This window comes from Colias eurytheme, chromosome 1, assembly GCF_061535395.1.
Source record: "Colias eurytheme isolate Ceu_HAF_F1 chromosome 1, ilColEury1 Martin Lab GWU primary, whole genome shotgun sequence".
In the NCBI taxonomy this organism is placed as follows: Eukaryota; Metazoa; Arthropoda; class Insecta; order Lepidoptera; family Pieridae; genus Colias; species Colias eurytheme.
This window is the reverse complement of record NC_142980.1, coordinates 1163396-1183067: the sequence shown is the minus strand read 5'-3', so window position 1 is coordinate 1183067 and position 19672 is coordinate 1163396. Positions and strand designations below refer to the sequence as shown.

The 19672-nt window shown below is 32.0% G+C and overlaps 1 protein-coding gene across 3 annotated transcripts in view; it reads right to left on the bottom strand.

The window, feature by feature from the left end:
- Positions 1-19672, bottom strand: part of LOC149910851 (uncharacterized) — an 81105-nt gene that overhangs the window by 4514 nt on the left and 56919 nt on the right. Inside the window, exons 4-7 of one of the 3 annotated variants that reach the window (XM_090119969.1) lie at positions 17008-17116; positions 11570-11734; positions 10218-10391; positions 817-916 (exon numbers count right to left, since the gene is read on the bottom strand). In XM_090119969.1, coding sequence (XP_089976095.1) covers positions 817-916; positions 10218-10391; positions 11570-11734; positions 17008-17116 — 548 coding nt within the window. The remainder of the gene's footprint in view (positions 1-816; positions 917-10217; positions 10392-11569; positions 11735-17007; positions 17117-19672) is intronic. The other 2 variants (XM_090119985.1, XM_090119975.1) reach the window with 2 other exon arrangements.

Below are 19672 nucleotides of genomic sequence, written 5' to 3'. Positions count from 1 at the left end.
GCTGATAATTTGACCTGATTAGTGCTTTTATTCAGAATTTGAGGTCAATAGGTATCTTCGGTATCGATGACAGGTATAAAAATGAGACCAATATCGCCAAAAATAGACAAGATGGGAACAGAAATATAATATTTCGATTTGAGGCTTATTTTAACAAATATAGCTAGATTTATTTTTCGACTTTTCCTTTCAAATAAAGCAATATTGTTATAAATCAATATTTCCACCATCCAGAAGTTAGGGATATACCTACAGATCTACATTTTATCTATCATCTGTAAATATTTGCAATCACATTGCTTAAAAATACATGATTTGAATTTGAACTAAGTACCTAGTATATAAAACACGTAGGTACTCCGAGTAAAACGCGTCTATAAAAATGTATTATAATTTTAATACTCCAGACGGTTTCATTTCAATCGTAATTTATACTAATAACTATTATGGCTCTTCACAATGGGCAGCGTTGGCCCAACAAATAAACGTCGATGTTTGCAGCCATTACGGCGATAAGAAACATCTACAACTAGCTGCGCTCCGCGGTTCCACCCGCGTGGCTCTGTTGGTCTTAGCGTGATGATATATATAGCTCATAGCCTTCCTCGATGAATGGGCTATCTAACACCGAGAGAATTTTTCAAATCGGACCAGTATTTCTTGAGATTAGCGCGTTCAAACAAAAAAACAAACTTTTCAGCTTTGTAATATTATAGTTTAGATTATGGCTGATCAGAGACATTAGGCTCTACTACCATGATTGCCTCTACTCGCCCAACGCTGCCTATAGTGAAGACCTACTAAGAAGAAACTTACAGTAGCGAATCCAGGACACTCGTACACGGTGTAGTCTCCCTCCTCGTTTTCGTCCTCCGACTCCGGGTCCGACACGGATCCGTTGCGGCCCATGCAGCTCCTGTTACAATTAATTTATTTTAAAATGGCGAGGGTAAAACGTGGGATATTTTGCTCAGTTAAATTTTCTTTACATTTTATTTGTAGTTGATCGAAACATCCGAAACCTCCTTTGTTTTGTGGTACAATTTATATATTTTTATATATTTATATCTCGATTAGTTTTGTTATTTATGTATTCGAAATATAAAAATATATGCAATCTCAAGTTTTACACAAATAAATATTACATCTATATATATAATAAAACTAAGTCGATAAAATGTGCGTGCCGATAAAACTTAAAAAGGAGTCCCGACACGATAAAGGGACTTATGTGGTGTGATAGCCCTTTATCCCCCCTCGAACAAGAAAGTTCCCGTTTTAATCTAAAGGGCATGTTTTTAAAGATATAAGGGACTTTCCGACCCTTCAACTTGGAAATTAAGTGCAGTGGCGCCATCTGTTATCGAATATTTGAACTTCGGAGACTATATTACACTCCAATAGACATAGTGTGTAGTCTCCATAGTTGTGAGCCATTGCAGCATGTGTAGTAGTGGCGCGAAATTTAAAATTCCAATTTCAATAAAATCTTAAATTTAAATTTTGTGTATTTATACGTCATTATTTAACGTATATTTTGGAGTTAAAGCGACATAATTTTAGTTATCCAAATTAATTCTCAAAATATTAAAAAATTTAGGTTTTTAAATTTCGCGCCTTTACTACATACGCTACCGCTACAGAAGCTAGAAAGTTCCCGTTTTAATCTAAGGGCGTGTTTCTAAAGATATAAGGAACTTTCCAACCCTACATAGTGGCGCCATCTGTTATCGAATATTTGAACTTCATTCAGGACAACGATTGTTTGGGTTGCATTTCCAAAAGCGTTGCGAGCAAATTTCAATAAAGTCTTAAATTTAATTTGATGCTATAATAAAGTTATTAAATTTTGTGTATTTGTACGTCATTAGCTAACTTATATTTTGGAGTTAAAGCGACATAATTTTAGTTATCCAAATTAGTTCTCAAAACCTTAAAAAATTTAGGTTTTAAAATTTCGCGCTTTTAGTACAAATGCTACCGCTATAGAACCTTTTATTATGGCGGACGATAGTGACCAGAATACTCTAGAAGGTGTGAGAGAGAAAATATTTTCAAATTTTCTCGAATATTCTAGAGCCTAGCTCTCTGAATATATAAGAGCCCGGTGTCGCTCACCAGAGTTAGTTTAATTTGAACAGCGAAACGAGCGATTTCAAAACGAAAATAAGAGAAGTTATCTGTGAGCCTTTATTTAGAAGTATCACGTGTGAGTATTTTTAATAGTGTGTTTAATTAACTCTCGATTTTGAAACGAAATAGAAATAAGTTATTTGTGGGTTTTTTTCGTGAAATTTCCCTATAATATTAACAACATGTAACCCATCAAACCCAAAACAGCTATGGGACTCTTTCAAAAGGAGTATGAGTGATGATATATTGTACCAAGTCCGACAAGCTAATCCTGAACTGACTATAGAATTCAATGACGAGATCTTCAATGAAACACTCATTCGCTTAGAAGATAAATGTTTAGCAATAAATAATCAAGCCTAAGTAGAACTTGGAATGCCAGCACCACAAAGAAATGCTTTTAGTGTGCTAAACTACGAAATTATGAAGGAAAAAAGTTACAACATCAATCAACTACTTGAATACAATGCTCACAACTCTCAATGACAATAAAAAAAAAGTTTACGACGTTATAATGAGCCGGATAAATAACGATATTGGTGGAATTATTTACTTGGACGCACCAGGAGGCACCGGTAAAACGTTTCTCATAAATCTAATACTGGCGGAAATACGTGCTAAAAAACTCATCGCACTGGCACTAGCATCATCTGGCATTGCAGCCACACTTATAGAAGGAGGACGATCTGCCCATTCTGCCTTACAACTACCATTGAATATAGCCGAACAACAATTCCCGGTATGTAAAATTTCAGGAAAATCTGGACGTGGTAAATTCTAAACCAAGCTAAAATTTTCATCTGGGATGAATGCACCATGGCCCATAAAAAATTTATAGAAGCCATGGACAGAACATTACAAGAATTGCGAAAAAACTCTGAAATAATGGGAGGAGCTCTACTCATACTCTCAGGAGATTTTCGACAAACACTTCCAGTTATTCCCAAGACAACATCAGAAGACGATATCAATGCATGCTTGAAAAAATCACATCTCTGGCTACAAGTCCAAATACTGCAATTAACAAAAAACATGAGAGTTGAATTATCAAGAGATGAAACAACAGCACAATTTGCTAAAATACTTTTACAAATCGGCGAAGGTACATATCCTACTGACCAAACGACCGGCCTCATTGAACTTAACAGTGATTTCTGTAATATAGCCACTACTGAAGACGAACTAATCGACAAAATTTATCCAAATATTATTCAGAACTATACTAATGCAGAGTGGTTATTTCAAAGAGCAATTTTGGCCACTAAAAATAATATTGTTGACGATATCAATTTTAATATTCTGAAGAAAATACCTGATGAAGAGAAAATATATAAATCGATCGACACGATGGTATCTATTGAAGAAAGTGTCAACTTCCTCACTGAATTTCTAAACTCTTTACAAGTACCAGGAATGCCATTACACTGCCTTCGTCTGAAAATTGGAACTCCAATCATACTACTCAGAAATCTCAACTCCCCAAAATTATGTAATGGAACTAGAATGATCGTAAAACAGCTATCGAATAATATCATTGAAGCTGAACTTATTTCTGGAAAGACCAAAGGACAGACAGTATTTATACCTAGAATACCACTGATCTCTTCGGAATTGCCATTTCAATTTAAAAGACTGTAGTTTCCAATAAAATTAACCTTTAGTTTTACAATTAACAAAGCGCAAGGACAATCTTTAAAATATTGTGGCATTAACCTCAAAGAATCCTGCTTCTCTCACGGTCAGCTATATGTAGCTTGCTTCAAGAGTAGGAAATCCGAAAAATTTATGTATATATACTCCGGACAATAAAATGAAAAATGTTGTTTATAAACAAGTATTGTAAATAATGAGAAAACGTTTTCAATAAATTTTTTTTTTACTTTTTACGTCATAGTTTATTTTTTTATTTCGACTCTACCACGTCATCTCATATCAACTCCCGGGCGAAGCCGGGTTTTTTAGCTAGTATAATATAATATTATATTACTACTAGCGGTCCGCCCCGGCTTCGCCCGTGGCACATATGAAAAATAGATGTTGGCCGATTCTCAGACTTACCCGATATGCACAGAAAATTTCATGAGAATCGGTCCACCCGTTTCGGAGGAGTATGCAGACTAACATTGTGACACGAGAATTTTATATATAAGATTTTTTTATTTTACTTTTTTCTACAGTTTTTTTTATAGATGGTATAGGATAGAGTACAAAATACATATTATGTATCATCAAGAACTTTGGATGACCACAACTTGTACAATTTTTTTATTGCTATTAAGACGGTAATTTAATGTGTTAACAAGAAGTAATCTGAAAGACGATAATAAAAAAAATGTTTCCCTGTTTTGACCATTTCTAATTTTAGTAAAGAAATACTAGTTATCTAGTGTAACACAATTTATCGAAACAATATGTAAATACAACACAGAACTACGTCACGAAGATATAACCTATGCGCAATCATATTAAACCTAGTTATAGTTGAAATACAAACAGACGTCTAACAATATTACTCTATGCATGTCGTAATTGCTTCGTAATTGAACAGAAGGGTGCGAATGAAGCGAGGCATGGATTGATATATTAAGTTTCATAGAGCGAAGCAATGTTTAACAATATCGGCATTTGAATTTTGAACTGAGGTCATTGAAATATTGGTTGCATAAAATGTTCAAAGTTACGTTCCTTTTTATGGATAGGAATTTATAATAAATTTGCGAATTTATTCAAGTCTTTAATTTATAAATTGAGGTTTGTAGATAATTAAGAAGAAAAATTATTTAGCTAAAATTTATCGCGAGCGTAATGAGACGGCCGTATTGCTAAAAAGTTTTTTTTCGAATTAATTGAAAATTTCAACAAAAATGTTTTTTTCAGGTTTAATTATTTTTCTATACATTTTAAAATTTAAAAGCATTATTATAAAATGTAAGTTCTTATAAAAGGGACACAAGGACGCCCTTGTTTGATATTTCAGACATATAAAAGCTGCCAGTTTTATAAATTTAATTTTATATTGCCTGTGTTATTTCATATACCTACGTTTAATATTGTGACACTCAAGGAAGCGTTTTCCATTTCCTATATCGTATTTTCTATTACGAGCATGCCAAGCGAGCTTTTAGCAAAGCACACTCGATTGCGTTCACACTATACTCGATTGACTCTCACACGATTATAGCATTAATGCTTTGACATAGGAATATCTACTGCACAATTATAGTCAAAGCTGTTTGATTATTCAAATTATTATAAGGCATTTGATTGCATTGAACATTCTACGTTATGCCGTAAACCCAATCACTATGGAATTAAAGGAAAAGCTTTGGATCTCATAGCCTCACACCTTCATGATAGGATACAGACCGTAGTTGTTAATGGAGGTGCGTCAATTAACATTGGTGTTCCATAGGGATCAGTTTTAGGCCCCCTTTTGTTCTTCGTATATATCAATGCAAGTTTGCCAAGCCAGGATTTAGTAAAGCACACTTGATTAAGTTTACGCTATACTTGATTGACTCTCACACGTGATTATAGCAGTAATGCTTTGACATAGGAATATTACATGGACAATTATTGTCAAAGCTAGTTTTATGGATAATTTTGTTCTTTAAAGTATAGTCTTGTTACAGTTTTATTATATTTGTGTTATACGTCATATCTCTCTGTCTGTTTTATATAAGCTTTGATCTTTAAAACTAAGCAACGGATTTTGATACGGTTTGTTAAATAGATGGAATGATTCAATGAGTTTTAGTTTATAATTTGTGTTTTAGACTACGCTAGCCACAAGCGGATATAATATATATAATTAAACCTATAGTTTGATGTTGCGAAGGTTATGCTGAATATTTTAAACCGACATATTCATGTAGATATTCAAACATTTAAACAGTTTATTCGTGAAAATGTTATTTAATTTAGAATTAAGAACACTTTAGAGTGCGGTTACTGTTAGACTTTAATACCTTAATGATGGTATAATTAACTGCGGCAAACAAACACGTTCAAATACCACATACGAATTTCATGATTTGCGTAATTATAACGTATGTGGAATTATTTAGAAATATCACAAAGTTGTGTACAAAAATCCCAAATAAAAGTGTTCCTAAGTTGGTATTACCACTCAGGTCTATGATTGATTGCGGTAAATAATAGACCGTGTGTACATAATAAAATTGAGTGAAATGTGTACTTAGCCTTATGACTTGAAACAAAAGGTCAACGACATTCGTAGAAACTTTCCTACGCGACGTTTGAAAAGAAATAACATTTCAAAGCTCATTGAAGACTTGTAAGTTCATAGTTCACATTAATATACAATTAAAAATAAACCTAAATTATTAGACACTATAATTATACAGATAATGTTGTTATAATAAAAATCTTGTTTTCAATAACTTTGAGCAAATATTATTTTCTCTTTTCTATATTAATTTTACAAGATACTCATTAAGTTGATGTAGGTACGTTGTTTTCATATTTTCTCAATCTAAAAATTTCATGAATGGATAATTTTATTCATTCTGTGAAAGGAGCTTAAAAATATGAGCGCAGATAATAAAAATCAATCAACTTCACGTTGTTATCAAGCCACGAAATGTTTTTGTGTGCTTAGAGCCATACATCCATTATCCTATTTGTTTATTTTGAAAAGAATATTCGATTTTGCAGAAGCTACGTTTTTTTTTAAAATAAGGAACACGGTTGTGGATTATGGATTTCCATAAATGGTTTTATATTTTTTTTAATAGAAAAGTTTTACAATAACAGAATAATTAAAATATTTTGTCATTTTTGTTTAGTGCTAAATTTAAATGTATTTTAAATTAATTTAATTCTTCTGTAACTTACAAAATACATAATTATAATAAATTAAATATTACAAAATAACATTGAAGTTTTTCAAGGTTATGTTTATTATCTGTGACCGCGTTCATTATATTAATTCGATATTCGTTTTAGCTTTTCGTTAAACGTTATTCATTCATTTATTCATTATAATTTACATAGTGTTTACATACAATTACAATTACAATTTATTACAATATACAATTTTATATTCATGTAAAAGTATATAAATATAAAAAGCTTAAAGGCAAAATACAATATATTTAATACATACAATTCCAGTAAATTAAAACAACTGTATGTTTAATTGCATGGATTGCGATGAAAGAACGTTGTAAATACGATAATACTTTATTATAGTAAATAAAATTATATTTTATTACAGATTGAAACGCACTTCGAATAATAAGAAATACTTGAGAAATGAAATACAACTAGAAGTTTCTGGAATTAGTGCACTTTGTTGTTTATTACAAAATGCAAGAGCGCTTTTCGTCGAAAACTGTAAATACTGACATAAAAATCTTATAAAATCTGTAAAAATTATTACGAAATATTTCTGAAATGAAATTTTCTATAATTAGTGCACGAATTGTTGTTTATTTCAAAATTCAAGAGCGCTTTTAAGGGAACTCTGGTTTAATGATAAAAAAATTTAGTTTATATTTCATTTACTGAAAAATTATTATGAAATATTTTTGAAATGAAATTTTCTAGAAATAGTGCACGAATTGTTGTTTATTACAAAATTCAAGAGCCCTTTTCAGGGAAGTCTTTTTTATGATACGATTTTTTCACTTTATATTTTGAAAAATTATTACGAAATATTTCATAAATAATAATTACTAAAAATAGTGCATTAATTGTTGTTTATTACAAAATTCAAGAGCGCTTTGAAGGGAAGTATGTTTTTATGATAAGATTTTTTTATACTTTATTTACTGAAAAATAATTGTGAAATATTTTCCAAATGAAAAACTAAAGGTGGAATATCTAGAACTAGTGTACTGAATTGTCTTTATTACAAGTTTACAACATTTTAGAGTGCTTTGGTTTGTATGTGTTTTTTTTATATTTTGTTTTAATTTTTTATTTATTTATTTATTTATTTATTTCACCTTACCACCACCAATATAATATTACAATGTAACAATTTTAGTCTTTGAAATCATCAACATAGATTCGTAGGTATAAAAGGCACGAGATAAACTTTGTGACATACAAAATATGCTTGTTCTTAGAGTATAAATACTGAAATTACATACAAAAAAATGCCATAAATTAATTAAATGCTTGCTTTACAATTATGCTTTACAATTATGTAAGTTGTAATTGAAATTTGAAATAGATTGTGGATAAAAATATTTGCTTCAATTTAGAAGTGACATTAGATCGTTTGTACATTTTTTATATGAGAAGGTGTGAACTGGTTTTTCTATTTAACCAAACTAATGTGATGGAAAATTTTATAAAAATAAAACAACTAGCTAGAAACTTATGCAGCTTTAATGTCGCTAGGAGCTTTCGCTCTGCGAAATAGTTTCGTATTCTTCAAAAGTTTGTAAGCTCATTTTCTAAAATAATGGAAGAAGTTTATGGTCTCATTCTTTGGTTTGGAATATTTGAAAACTATTTGAATTTATATGTTTGTATATAGACCGGGAGATATTGACACAAAATTTCGAGTCATTTGTAACAGGATGGCGGTTCTACAGGGGTCTTAGTACGCAATGACAAAAAGAAAAATGATGGTGTGAACGCTGGTACCGGCGGCTTAGTCGCGTGGGCGTTAGTCGAACTCGTCGGAAAAATAGCGAAAGTCAATACTTTAGTTAATACTTTTTAACATAAGATGCGGGAAGTGTATTTAGAAACCTGTCCTGGCATCATTTTTTGGAAATTAATGTCTTCTTTGAGTTTTTAACATGTAACTAATACATAAAAAAATCGTTCTACGTAAGGGCAGCCACGGCTTAAATGATGAAACATTTTTTATTATCTTTATTTTTTAAAGTATAAGTACTAACAAACTAGTATAAGTACTGAAATACTAGTTATTAAGTACTTAGTTATTTCAGTAATAACTTGATCCAAGTAGGTACATAATTATTAAAAAAAAGTCTTAAAATATGTAAAAAAAATTAACTTCAAAAGCAATCTATCGCCGGTGAAATGCAGAGTTGGGAATAACTTAGAACGTACTTAAGCGCAGTCGGATGGCAGCCAAGTTATCTTAAGTGAATTTACGATGCAGCCAAGTTGAAGAATAAAGATCAGCCTTGCTTCAAGTTACATATCGCTTCATATGTTTTTTATTGTATCATAACATATGTTTACATCAGTTTTCGATTAACGAAATGAGAAATTTTCCATTTTTTTGTTTAAAGTTATTGGATAACTTCACGGAAAATGTATTTTTGTTTTGTAATATTTATGAAGTTTTCGTGTACTGTAAATATTTATGATTAATTAATACGAGTGGAATTGGAACATTCAGTTTTTATTTGAACTGTGCTATTTTAAAACTCACATCTAAGGATAAGATTTAATTCAAAATTCTTGACTTTAATATTACGTATAGATTGGGGCCCATTACTTTATATTAAGTGGTTATAAAGGGGGTATAATTGCTGCATAATAATTTATCATCAAAGTCGAAGAAAAAGTCGATACTGCTTGAAACAAAAAGGCAAATTATTAAATATAAACAAAAATAAAACTTCACTAGGTGACCTAAAGAAACTTTGTTCTGTTATTATGAATAAATAAGACTTAGCGTGTGTTCCGTTCCAAACCACGCGGAAAAACCAAGACAAGTTTTTCGTTGTTTCATTTTTTATATCAATTTTATATATGGGTTTACCCAATCTTCATATTTAAAGGATTTTAGTAAATTAAGATTTCTTATTGCATTTAGAATTTTGTTTATTTAAAACATTTTATGTAAGGTAAAAGTAATACAAGAAGTACTAAAAAATAGGGGTAAATTATCAAAAAAAAAAAAAAAAAAATACAGAATATGGCAATTTGGAGGCGAGTGCGAAAGGGGGTTCAAATTATAATTTAACGAGAAGTAATTCACATCAATGTCTTACTTACGTACTTGTCCTCATTGCCATATTACTACAGTCGCCTTGCTCTTCTAAAGACCTGTTAGCTTTCCGTTTATTTTACTATAGCTACATTTTACTTTTTCAACAGCCGCCTCGCTGGGTCTTCCCAAGTCTTACCTTTCCATAGCCAAGATCTGTTGTTTCTGGTGTTGGTAGTGGTACATATGGGCAGAGTGGGCCAGCTTCCTATCGCCACTGGGGTCCACGGTGGGGCCGGTGACGCCGTACGCGGGGTAGTCCACGTCAGCAGCTGCTTTAGCCTTCTTCGAGAGACTGGGCAGATATATGATACTATAATGCACGTTAGTTGGACTCAAGCGGATTTGATAGTTGAAGTAAAAAGATTAAATCATACATAATTGTGAAACTAAAATGTCATAGTGGTTGTAAGTTTTTAGAAACGTTTCGTTAGTTTACGACGTATTCGACGTAAGAGTCTTCTTTGTTTATTTTTAAAAGATGCTTTCGTCAACGCCTTGTTTAATATTTAGTGTGAATCTATATATATTGTATTCATTGTTAACATTTTAAAGTTAGGTATATGTAGCCGTTTTGATTATGGTTTGAGGAGATCACATATTTTTATGAATTAAAACTTTTTAATACGCACTGGGTATGTACCTATAACTGGTGCTATAATTATAATTAAACAGTAATAAATAAGAGGAACTAAAATACATAATGACGTTTATGATTATAACAAAAACATAAAAGGTATGAAAAGATAGTTTAGTTCACTTCAAACATTACAAAACACACATTAAATAAGTTAGTAAATACAAGAAAAGAAGAGTTTGTGTTAGTAAAGTTCGCATTACAAAACACACATGAAATATGTTTGAAAATACAGTACAAAGGAAAATGCTATAAGGAAACTACTTAATAAATTTAATCTAAGATTATCTAGCGGAAAATAAATTGAATGATAACTTGTGTGCGAGGTGTCATGCTGAGACGTGCTAGGGTCACGGAGTGGGCAAATTGAATACCTTCGATGCTTGTCTTGCTGATATCACTCGGAATTAATTAATATTAATCTTCTTTAAAGTATGCGGATGCAAGATCTTTTTAAATTTATTATGAAGACACCTTGTTGGCTGGCTATGTTAATGGTTGCATTAAAACGTCTCATTTATGCATTTTTTTATGAAGGATTATTTTTAGGAATGAATGTGTTAAGTGGTTAAATCATAGCGCTTTTTGAGATATCTGTGTAGCTGCGGATAGACCAAACTTCCGAGATGTGAGATAAAATTTAAATAGTTTGTATCCGTTCGCTTATTTTTGGATTAGCATAGTTGATAATCAATCACTCTAATCCAAAATATAGAGTGATAGCGTGCCAATAATTGTAATAAAAAGTCATTCCTTAACATTTCTTTTGGATCCTAACTACTCAAATCTTCCATTTGACCTTCTCTATGGAGCTTATAAGAATGATTAAACATGATACATGGAAGGAAACTTACGCATACCATCCGAAGACCAAACCGACTAGCGCCATGGACACGGCCGCGCCGATCGCTGCCAGCAGAGCGTTGCTGTAGATCGTATCCACTGGTTTTGGGTTAACCGTCTCTATGATGTGAATGTGGTGGGGTCTCATCGTGCTTCCCGTGGCCCCATCAGTGCTGCTAATAGATTAATCGCCATTTTATTTCATGCGTATACTGTCTCTTCTGTTTATACTGTGCTCAGGTGTAAAAAGGTAGTGATTCAACCAAGTTATCGAAAATCTTTGCCCAAAATAAAGCTTTAAATTAAGGCAAGGAAAATCAATTACTACTTCAAAAGGAATAAATTACGATAATCTTCTTTCATAAAGAATTTTAAATGCACTATTTTCAATTCAATTTTTTCGCCAATTCGTTGGACAGATGGATAGCTTTTAAATCGCGGCGACAAAAGCAGTTATCTGAATCTTTATTGAGGGGAATCTTCACTATAATGAGAGAAGAAAAGCTTTCGCTCAATCTTTAATGACCTGGTTGAAAGTAATCTTTTGAAAACATATTATTGGTTTTCTGAGACTTTCTATAGGTAGTGATTTCATGCACGTTTTGCTCACACAACAGTTTCAAATAACCTTAATTATAAACACATGCGTTCACAAACAAAACAAGAAGCGAACTTATACATAACTCCTATACTGCCAATTCGTTTTTGTCTTGATAATTTTGAAGTGCTCTTCAAATTGCAAAATATACAGACGAACACCGGGATATCTGCTAGTGGTGGACCAGGATGGAGGTTGTGGAGCGTCATTGTTGGCCTTTGCACACGAGAGTGTCGCAACTTCGGTAATATGACGTTATTGATATAGTGCCTTACAGCAGTGCCTCGGAGTTGCTCGCCTTTGAACTTCCACGATAGTGTGATTAAATTGTCTGACATTGTTTCTAAAGTTATACAAGTTATAGTTCTCACTTCTGCATAGGACGTATACATAGCTAGATAGTTAGCAGTGAGCGGTTAAATTAAATCCCTTAGTATCGTTGGCGTAAAAAGCTTTGACCTACTTACTAATAAAAATAAATCAGTTAAAACAGCGCAGAACAACTCCTCGGGGCATTTCAGTGTCTTTTGTATCGCCTCTCCTCTAGAAAATGTAAAAATAAATTGTCTAGTCGAGGCTTGGCGGCACTACGTTACCGGTCTGTGTAAGGTTTAATAGAATTAACTAATTACGTCGCATTACCGCGCTAATGTCGCTTCACTTCGTCTGGAAAGGCACTGTGTGACGTTTACCGTTAGGCGATGTCTTTGGGGAGACTTCTTAATTGTTTACAGTACCTTAAGAAAGACGTTAAGAAATTGGTCCCGTATTAAAATATATTATATAAAAACGTTTGAAAGCATTCGTTCTTTTTCTCAATTTCCTTTTCACAGAGAATCCTGTTTTTTCCGATTCGATTTCCGTACCGTCTGCGAATATTCTCTATCGTTTAATTAGATCATTTTTATTGAAAATTTTCTGTTGAAGAGTCTGTTACAATTAAGAACCCATCCCAAAGTCATCGCTTTCCTAATTTTGACGTCTCTCCATGCTTCTAAAGGATCCTAGGAAGGTATCTAATATAGTCGATAAAGTTCACCTCTCCGTATTAGCCTGTGATATTTTCAACACGCGCAGATTTGTTGGCAGTAAGGAGACAGGTATACGGTAGACCTTATTAGCCCTGGAAGTAATACTGTATAGCTATTGCGTAGTTTCATAAAAACGCCATGATGATACTCCAGCGAGATTGATATTTCGATTTTCGCGCCAAAGAAAAATCGAATCGGAACAGCTTTTGGAATGTCATCTCTTTTACACAATATTGCTATCCCGCTCGCACTTATGAACTTTTAAGTTCCGGGAAAAAGCGGATGTTATTTAATAATCGTTCTTTAATTGACGCGAAAAATAGAATCCAATCATCGAAGTTCAGTTTGTGAAGTGGTTTTACTATTTATTGAAGCTAAAACGATTTCTAAACGATGTCGAGCTATCATGGCGTTTGTGAATTAAATTGTAGATGTAATGCATTTACACGATTAAATATATGACACAAGAGAAAATAAAATGTTACATTATAATGAAATGTACAATATTGAGGCAAATGTTACGATATATATAACATGGCAGAATATGTGATTCAGTTTTTCTTACACTTATTTATGGAGCAGAATCATTATATCCATTTCAGTAATCTTAATACTTATGATCTTTTAAATGTAAAGAAAAACCGATAAAACAGATACGTGATAAAATATTCTTTGCTTTTAATAGATAACTTAATAATTTTGCTTCATCTTTGAGTATTATAGAAACTTATTCGACAATGTCCAGTGTAATACAAAACTTACACACACACATATTATTATATTATAGAAGTTTGGGAGTGCCTTTTGTCTATTGAGAATCACTACAGTATCTGTACTGTATCATAGTACAATGACTCGAATTCGCTGTGAGATAAACGAGCTGACCCATAAATTGTATTTCGTACATTCAACTGTGTCCCGAACATACCTATCATAACATATGACAAGCTTTATTAGATATAGGTCTGTGGTTTCAAACACTTTCAAATGTAAAATGTTATAAAATACATTTAAATTAATCATTTGTATCAAGTACTATTCTTATTTTATATCACATATCTATACAATTCAATTGAATGTATAGAAGAATGGGAAACTCAGCGAAAAGGAAAAAATCAGAAAGCATATGTTATTTATTACAATTGAAAATAATTCCTTTGTAGTATTGTCGAGAAAATAATGTGAGAATATATTCTACAATGTGCGGATTTTCACCTAAGCTTTAAAGGTACTGTAAGTACTCGCCCTAATTCGTAAGTATGGCCCTGTGGGTTTTTATCACAAGCTTTTGTTACCAAACAATATTTCGACCTACATATTTTGAGTCGATTAATTACCGCCTCGATTATTCGTGTAAAAAGAAATTTACGAAATTTGGAATGGAATTTTTTATCCCTTTAGATGTAAAAGTATTTGCTATATATTTTAAATCGTAAATGTTGTAAGGATGATTAATTGTTTTTGGATTCTTTAACACAAAAATCTGATACTGTTTGAAATCGGGTGCAAGTATATATTATACAATATTAGATATAGTCTGCACAGTTAGTCTAGTTGAAAAATAGCCCAATTCACGTGTTATTCCAAAATACACTAATTTCGTCAATTAGTTTCCAACGAACATACATACCCTCAGATCTTTCCACTTTATTAGTGTAATAGTGCAGAATTATGCTTTAATAGATCGAAGTAAGGGCCACATGGCACGATAGTTAATTAAGAGCTTTTAAGCTCTTCCAAGTGACTAACAGTGTATAGGACTAAGGAGCTTACGTGGACTTAGTATCGAATGCTGCATTCACAGTATTAATACCTTTAAAATGTCTATTGCTAATTTCTTAATATTTGGGTTAGATATTTACGGATAGGTTTACCAATTTATACTTTTTTTAACTATAATTTTAAATGTATATATAGTCTGTGCTATAGTTCTTAATAAAACAGAATGAAGTATAAACGAAAAAATATATACTGCATTGGGGTATTTAAAAACGAATGTGTTATTTAGACGAAAATTGAAAAATGTATGTACAAGCATTTAAAATATAATTATAAGAATATAAAACAACATTTTCATCATACGATTAACCATTTACCATACACTCCGTATCGGTTAGTTTAAAAGCCAATAACTTTTTAAATTACAAAACTATCCCCCAGCCACGGCTATAACATCGTCGCGACGTATCACAACTTTGTCTAGACACAAGACGGTTTAGTTAATCCTAGATCTTCCTACACACTTTTATACAGTATGAGCCCCGCGGTTTTACCTGCATTGCTCCTAATGGTATTAGCGCAATGATATATGGATTCTTCGATAAATGGACTATTGGAAATAATTTTTCAAATAGGATACGTAGTTCCTGAGATTAGCGCGTTCAACCAAACAAAAAAACTCATCAACTTTATCATATTAACATACATAATACGACGATAACTTTTTAATCATTTACATTCAACATATTCTTATATATTATAAAAGAAAATCGTGTAAGTTACACCACTTATAAGTTAAGAAGGTGAACGGATTTTAATGATTACAGAAATAAGTCTGCCCTGCGGAGTCGAGACGAACAGTTATTATTTTGTATATTTTTATATAAGTACTTATAAAAATACAATATAAGAATAGAATAAAATAGGCACTTTAGTACAAAAAACGAATGTGAAGTATCATTAATTTAAATAATATTAAAATGCATATGAAATGTTCTAGCGATTAAGTACCATAAAACAATTTTTTATTTATGGATTCGTTATCAGTAACTTATACTTTCCCATTATCTGGATTTAATACTAAAGTCATATTTATCTGGAAAATACCTAAATGCAGTAAAGATCCCACGGGATCTGAGGGTTGAACGAACAGGTATGTTTGTCTCCGTTATAATGAGTCTCGAAACTTATCAACTTGTACAAATAAATTAACTATGTTCCCATAAATAACTAGGATTGTAATTATGAGAATATTAGTTTATAGTTTTTAATTATTTGCCTATGTGAAATTAGTTCATCAAAAATATTTATTCTCTTATACATATATATATTATACATATATTTATGGGGGGGCAAGTATCTCGCCTCGCGGCGGTGTTGGGAACAACTCCGGCTGAGTGGCCAGACGGCCGGAGTCTAGGGCGACTGAGTGAGGAACCTACGGACTATCCGAGCGTTGTCCAGCAGGACTATAATACATATATATTATTTATATTTATATTCCTAGAATTTTTGGGTAATTAATTATAATAATGAAATAAACCTCAAATTATAAGTCCTGTACCTAAGTAAACTTTTAAGAGTATAGGAATTGTCTTATAAACGTGCGCTCTCATATAGAAAAATATCTAATCCCTCATATACCTAGATTTGTAGGTTTATTGATATAATATGACAATTTTCCCAAAATTGGGTCATTCTCTGGGTCATGTGCTGGGTCTGTGTCATATTATGCTGAATGTAGGATAATTAAAATGGAAATTAATCCCGGCAATACAATTAATACAATTGTGATATCCATTTAAGGCGGAATTGTATGAATAAAATAAATAAATAAATTAATCCGTAATATGTTTGTACCGTTAATAATTGTATAATTTATATTCAAAAACATTAAGATATTTTTTAATAAGATCAAAATAGTCAGCTATTAGAATACAAAATTCTTCATATTATTGTATGTATACCTACCCTTCGTTTTCAAGTATGCTTTAATGTTTAAACCAATTGTATCAAGATAGATAAGCAAAGAATATTCCATCGACCGAGAATAAAAACATTAAAGAAAAGCTGTATAAATAATAAAATTGTTAGTACTCACACGCCCAGACGCAGCTCATCCAAGTTATCAGCGACCAGAGATTTGGACCTACTCCAGTTCGGATTCTGCCTCGTCTTGCGGGGCTCCACTAGTTGGTTATCTTTTGGTTCTGCGAGAGAACAGGTCATTATTACAAAGTCATCACACACACGAACGTGCATTAAAAATTATTTTGTAAGAAAAATGAAGTCACACAAAAAATGTTTTTTACCATTTTTTGTGATAACGTAGGTATTGTCAATTTGATAATTTTTACGTGATATAGTAATTAATTTAATATGAAGAGCCGGTTTCATCGCTTCTCCCTAATGACCATTATTGGACATTTTCTGATGTAAATTTCCATACATTATAATTTGTCTTTCTAACTACTATGAGTGAAAAATATCAGGACGCTGTAAGCATGAGTCCTGGCCCTGAATATTTCTTTGTTTATGACTAATGTAGATAAATTACAATATATGTAAGTGTAACACCTGTAAACTTTAAACTAGTTGAAACAGGTATCAAAACTAAAGACAAGTTTACTTACTCACACATTGCCCATATCGTTAATGTATATTTACATAATACCGCACTTAACTTAGGGCTTAAGTGCCCTCCGTGAGTTCAATATCAAACTTACTTGCAATTAGCTATTTATAGATCGCTTCATGGTTAATTGGTTATCACAACGTCTATTTTAAGGTAAAACAAAAGCTATTTTCACACTTTACCTGCACGCTTTTTATAGACTTTTGAACAATGTGTTTAATTTTATTAAAAGCATATATTTCGTACTAATGTTAACATAGATTTCGTACTAATATTATAAATAGGAGAGTGTGTTCGTTTGTGTGTATTTTCACACACAAATGAAAGAATAGATAAGTTTTGTTATACAGGAAGCGTCGAGCTGCAGTATACTGCTTTTTATTCCGATGTTTTTAAGCAAAGTTAGTGTACTATCGATAAATAGAAAAACGTTTCATCGTTTTCTGTAGTCGAACTAGAAACATAAAGTGTGAGTAAAAACTGGAATATAAAGTGAGTAAATAGAAAGTTATTCTTAGCGGTCTAATTCTTGCTATTGTGTTTACAAACAACCATTCTACGCTTGTTTTTGCCAGGTCTTTTCCATACATTCGTCCATACGTCAAATGTATGACGCACAATAGGGCGCGCCACATACGCTGTGACTTGTGAGTGAATAAACCTTCGTACATGTAAACTTTGTTAACGAATAAACATTATTTATTACTCCTGTGTTTTCATACTAATATGACATTATAGCACTTCTATATGTTTTTACTGTTCTGTGATTACTCCAGTATTAGGGGCTCATTTGAAGCCACAGGTATTGGATTTTGTCCAAACTAATGTTATAGAGAGACAACACGATTGTTTTTGACAATTTAACTCGAAAACATCTCGACCAACCAATCAACCAATCTAATATATTTTACCGAACATAGTTTTTTTCCTGATAAACTTATGCAAATCCGGGACATGCGGGTAGTACTTATTATGAATAAGTTCTTCTACAGAAGTGTTGAGCCCTCGTTCTTAATGCATGAATTTCTTTACGAGCGACCGTGTTCTAAAGAGACGATCGTTTTACTAGTCCCCGCTGAGATCAAATCAAACAAAGTGTACATTTCTATCAAACTAAACCTTCCAAACAAATCAAAGTTGATATAATACCTATGTTACATCTATCTACATGTGATTTGGTCTAATGTACACGAACCATAAAGCCAAGTGTTCGTGATATTAAAATATTATATCGTAAAGGATTGGCCATGTGCGAACGACACGGTGTTTAACTTATTGACGTCATCGCGAGGGGACGCTGATTATACGCTCTCGATGGCTATAACGCTTGATGCTTTCATTATTGTATGAAAATATTGCGTTTTATACACTTTAGATTGTGCTTATTATGTTCGAAAACGATAACATAAGATGAGAAGAGTTTTCAATACTAATTGCTGCAATAATGGGAATGGATATAAATACATCTCAAGACACATCTCAAGATTTAAAAACAAACATTACTTATTACAAACCAAATTATTTAAGAGTAATGTAAACATCTCATCTCAAAGAAGACCTAAAAATGTTATAGTCATAATTCACTAAACATAAACCTGTTTATTAGTCTTAAGTCTTAACATATCAACTAAATCAACATCGACCCCGAAACTTTAATCAAGTCCGTACCAAGTGGTCCATAGCTTAATACCAATAAACTGATGCAGGATCGTTAACGTTATCTTGAGTCTGAAGACTCGTATAGTTTTTCTCTTGCAAAGACAATATATACATTGTAACTTACTCTACAAAACTGCATCGTTTTGCAGCAAGAATACTCCGACAGGCGTTCTCCCGTTCTTTGAATATTTTATTGAGTTACTTCAAGTACTTGCGCTTAATATTTATTAGAAGAGCAATACAAAACGTCTTGAAGCGATGCTATATTATGGATGTCAAGAGCTTTTTATTGGAATTTGTTGTTGCTTCTTGTGTGAAGGCTCTCGAGCTCTTTTGTTATAATGAGGTAAAGTATCAGTTCTATTCCCATATGCATAATATAGAAATAATAATTCTTAGTAGGACAATAAAAACTGCTTGACGTATGTTGTTCGGAATACACATGAAAAATAGAAAGAATATTTTGATTTCT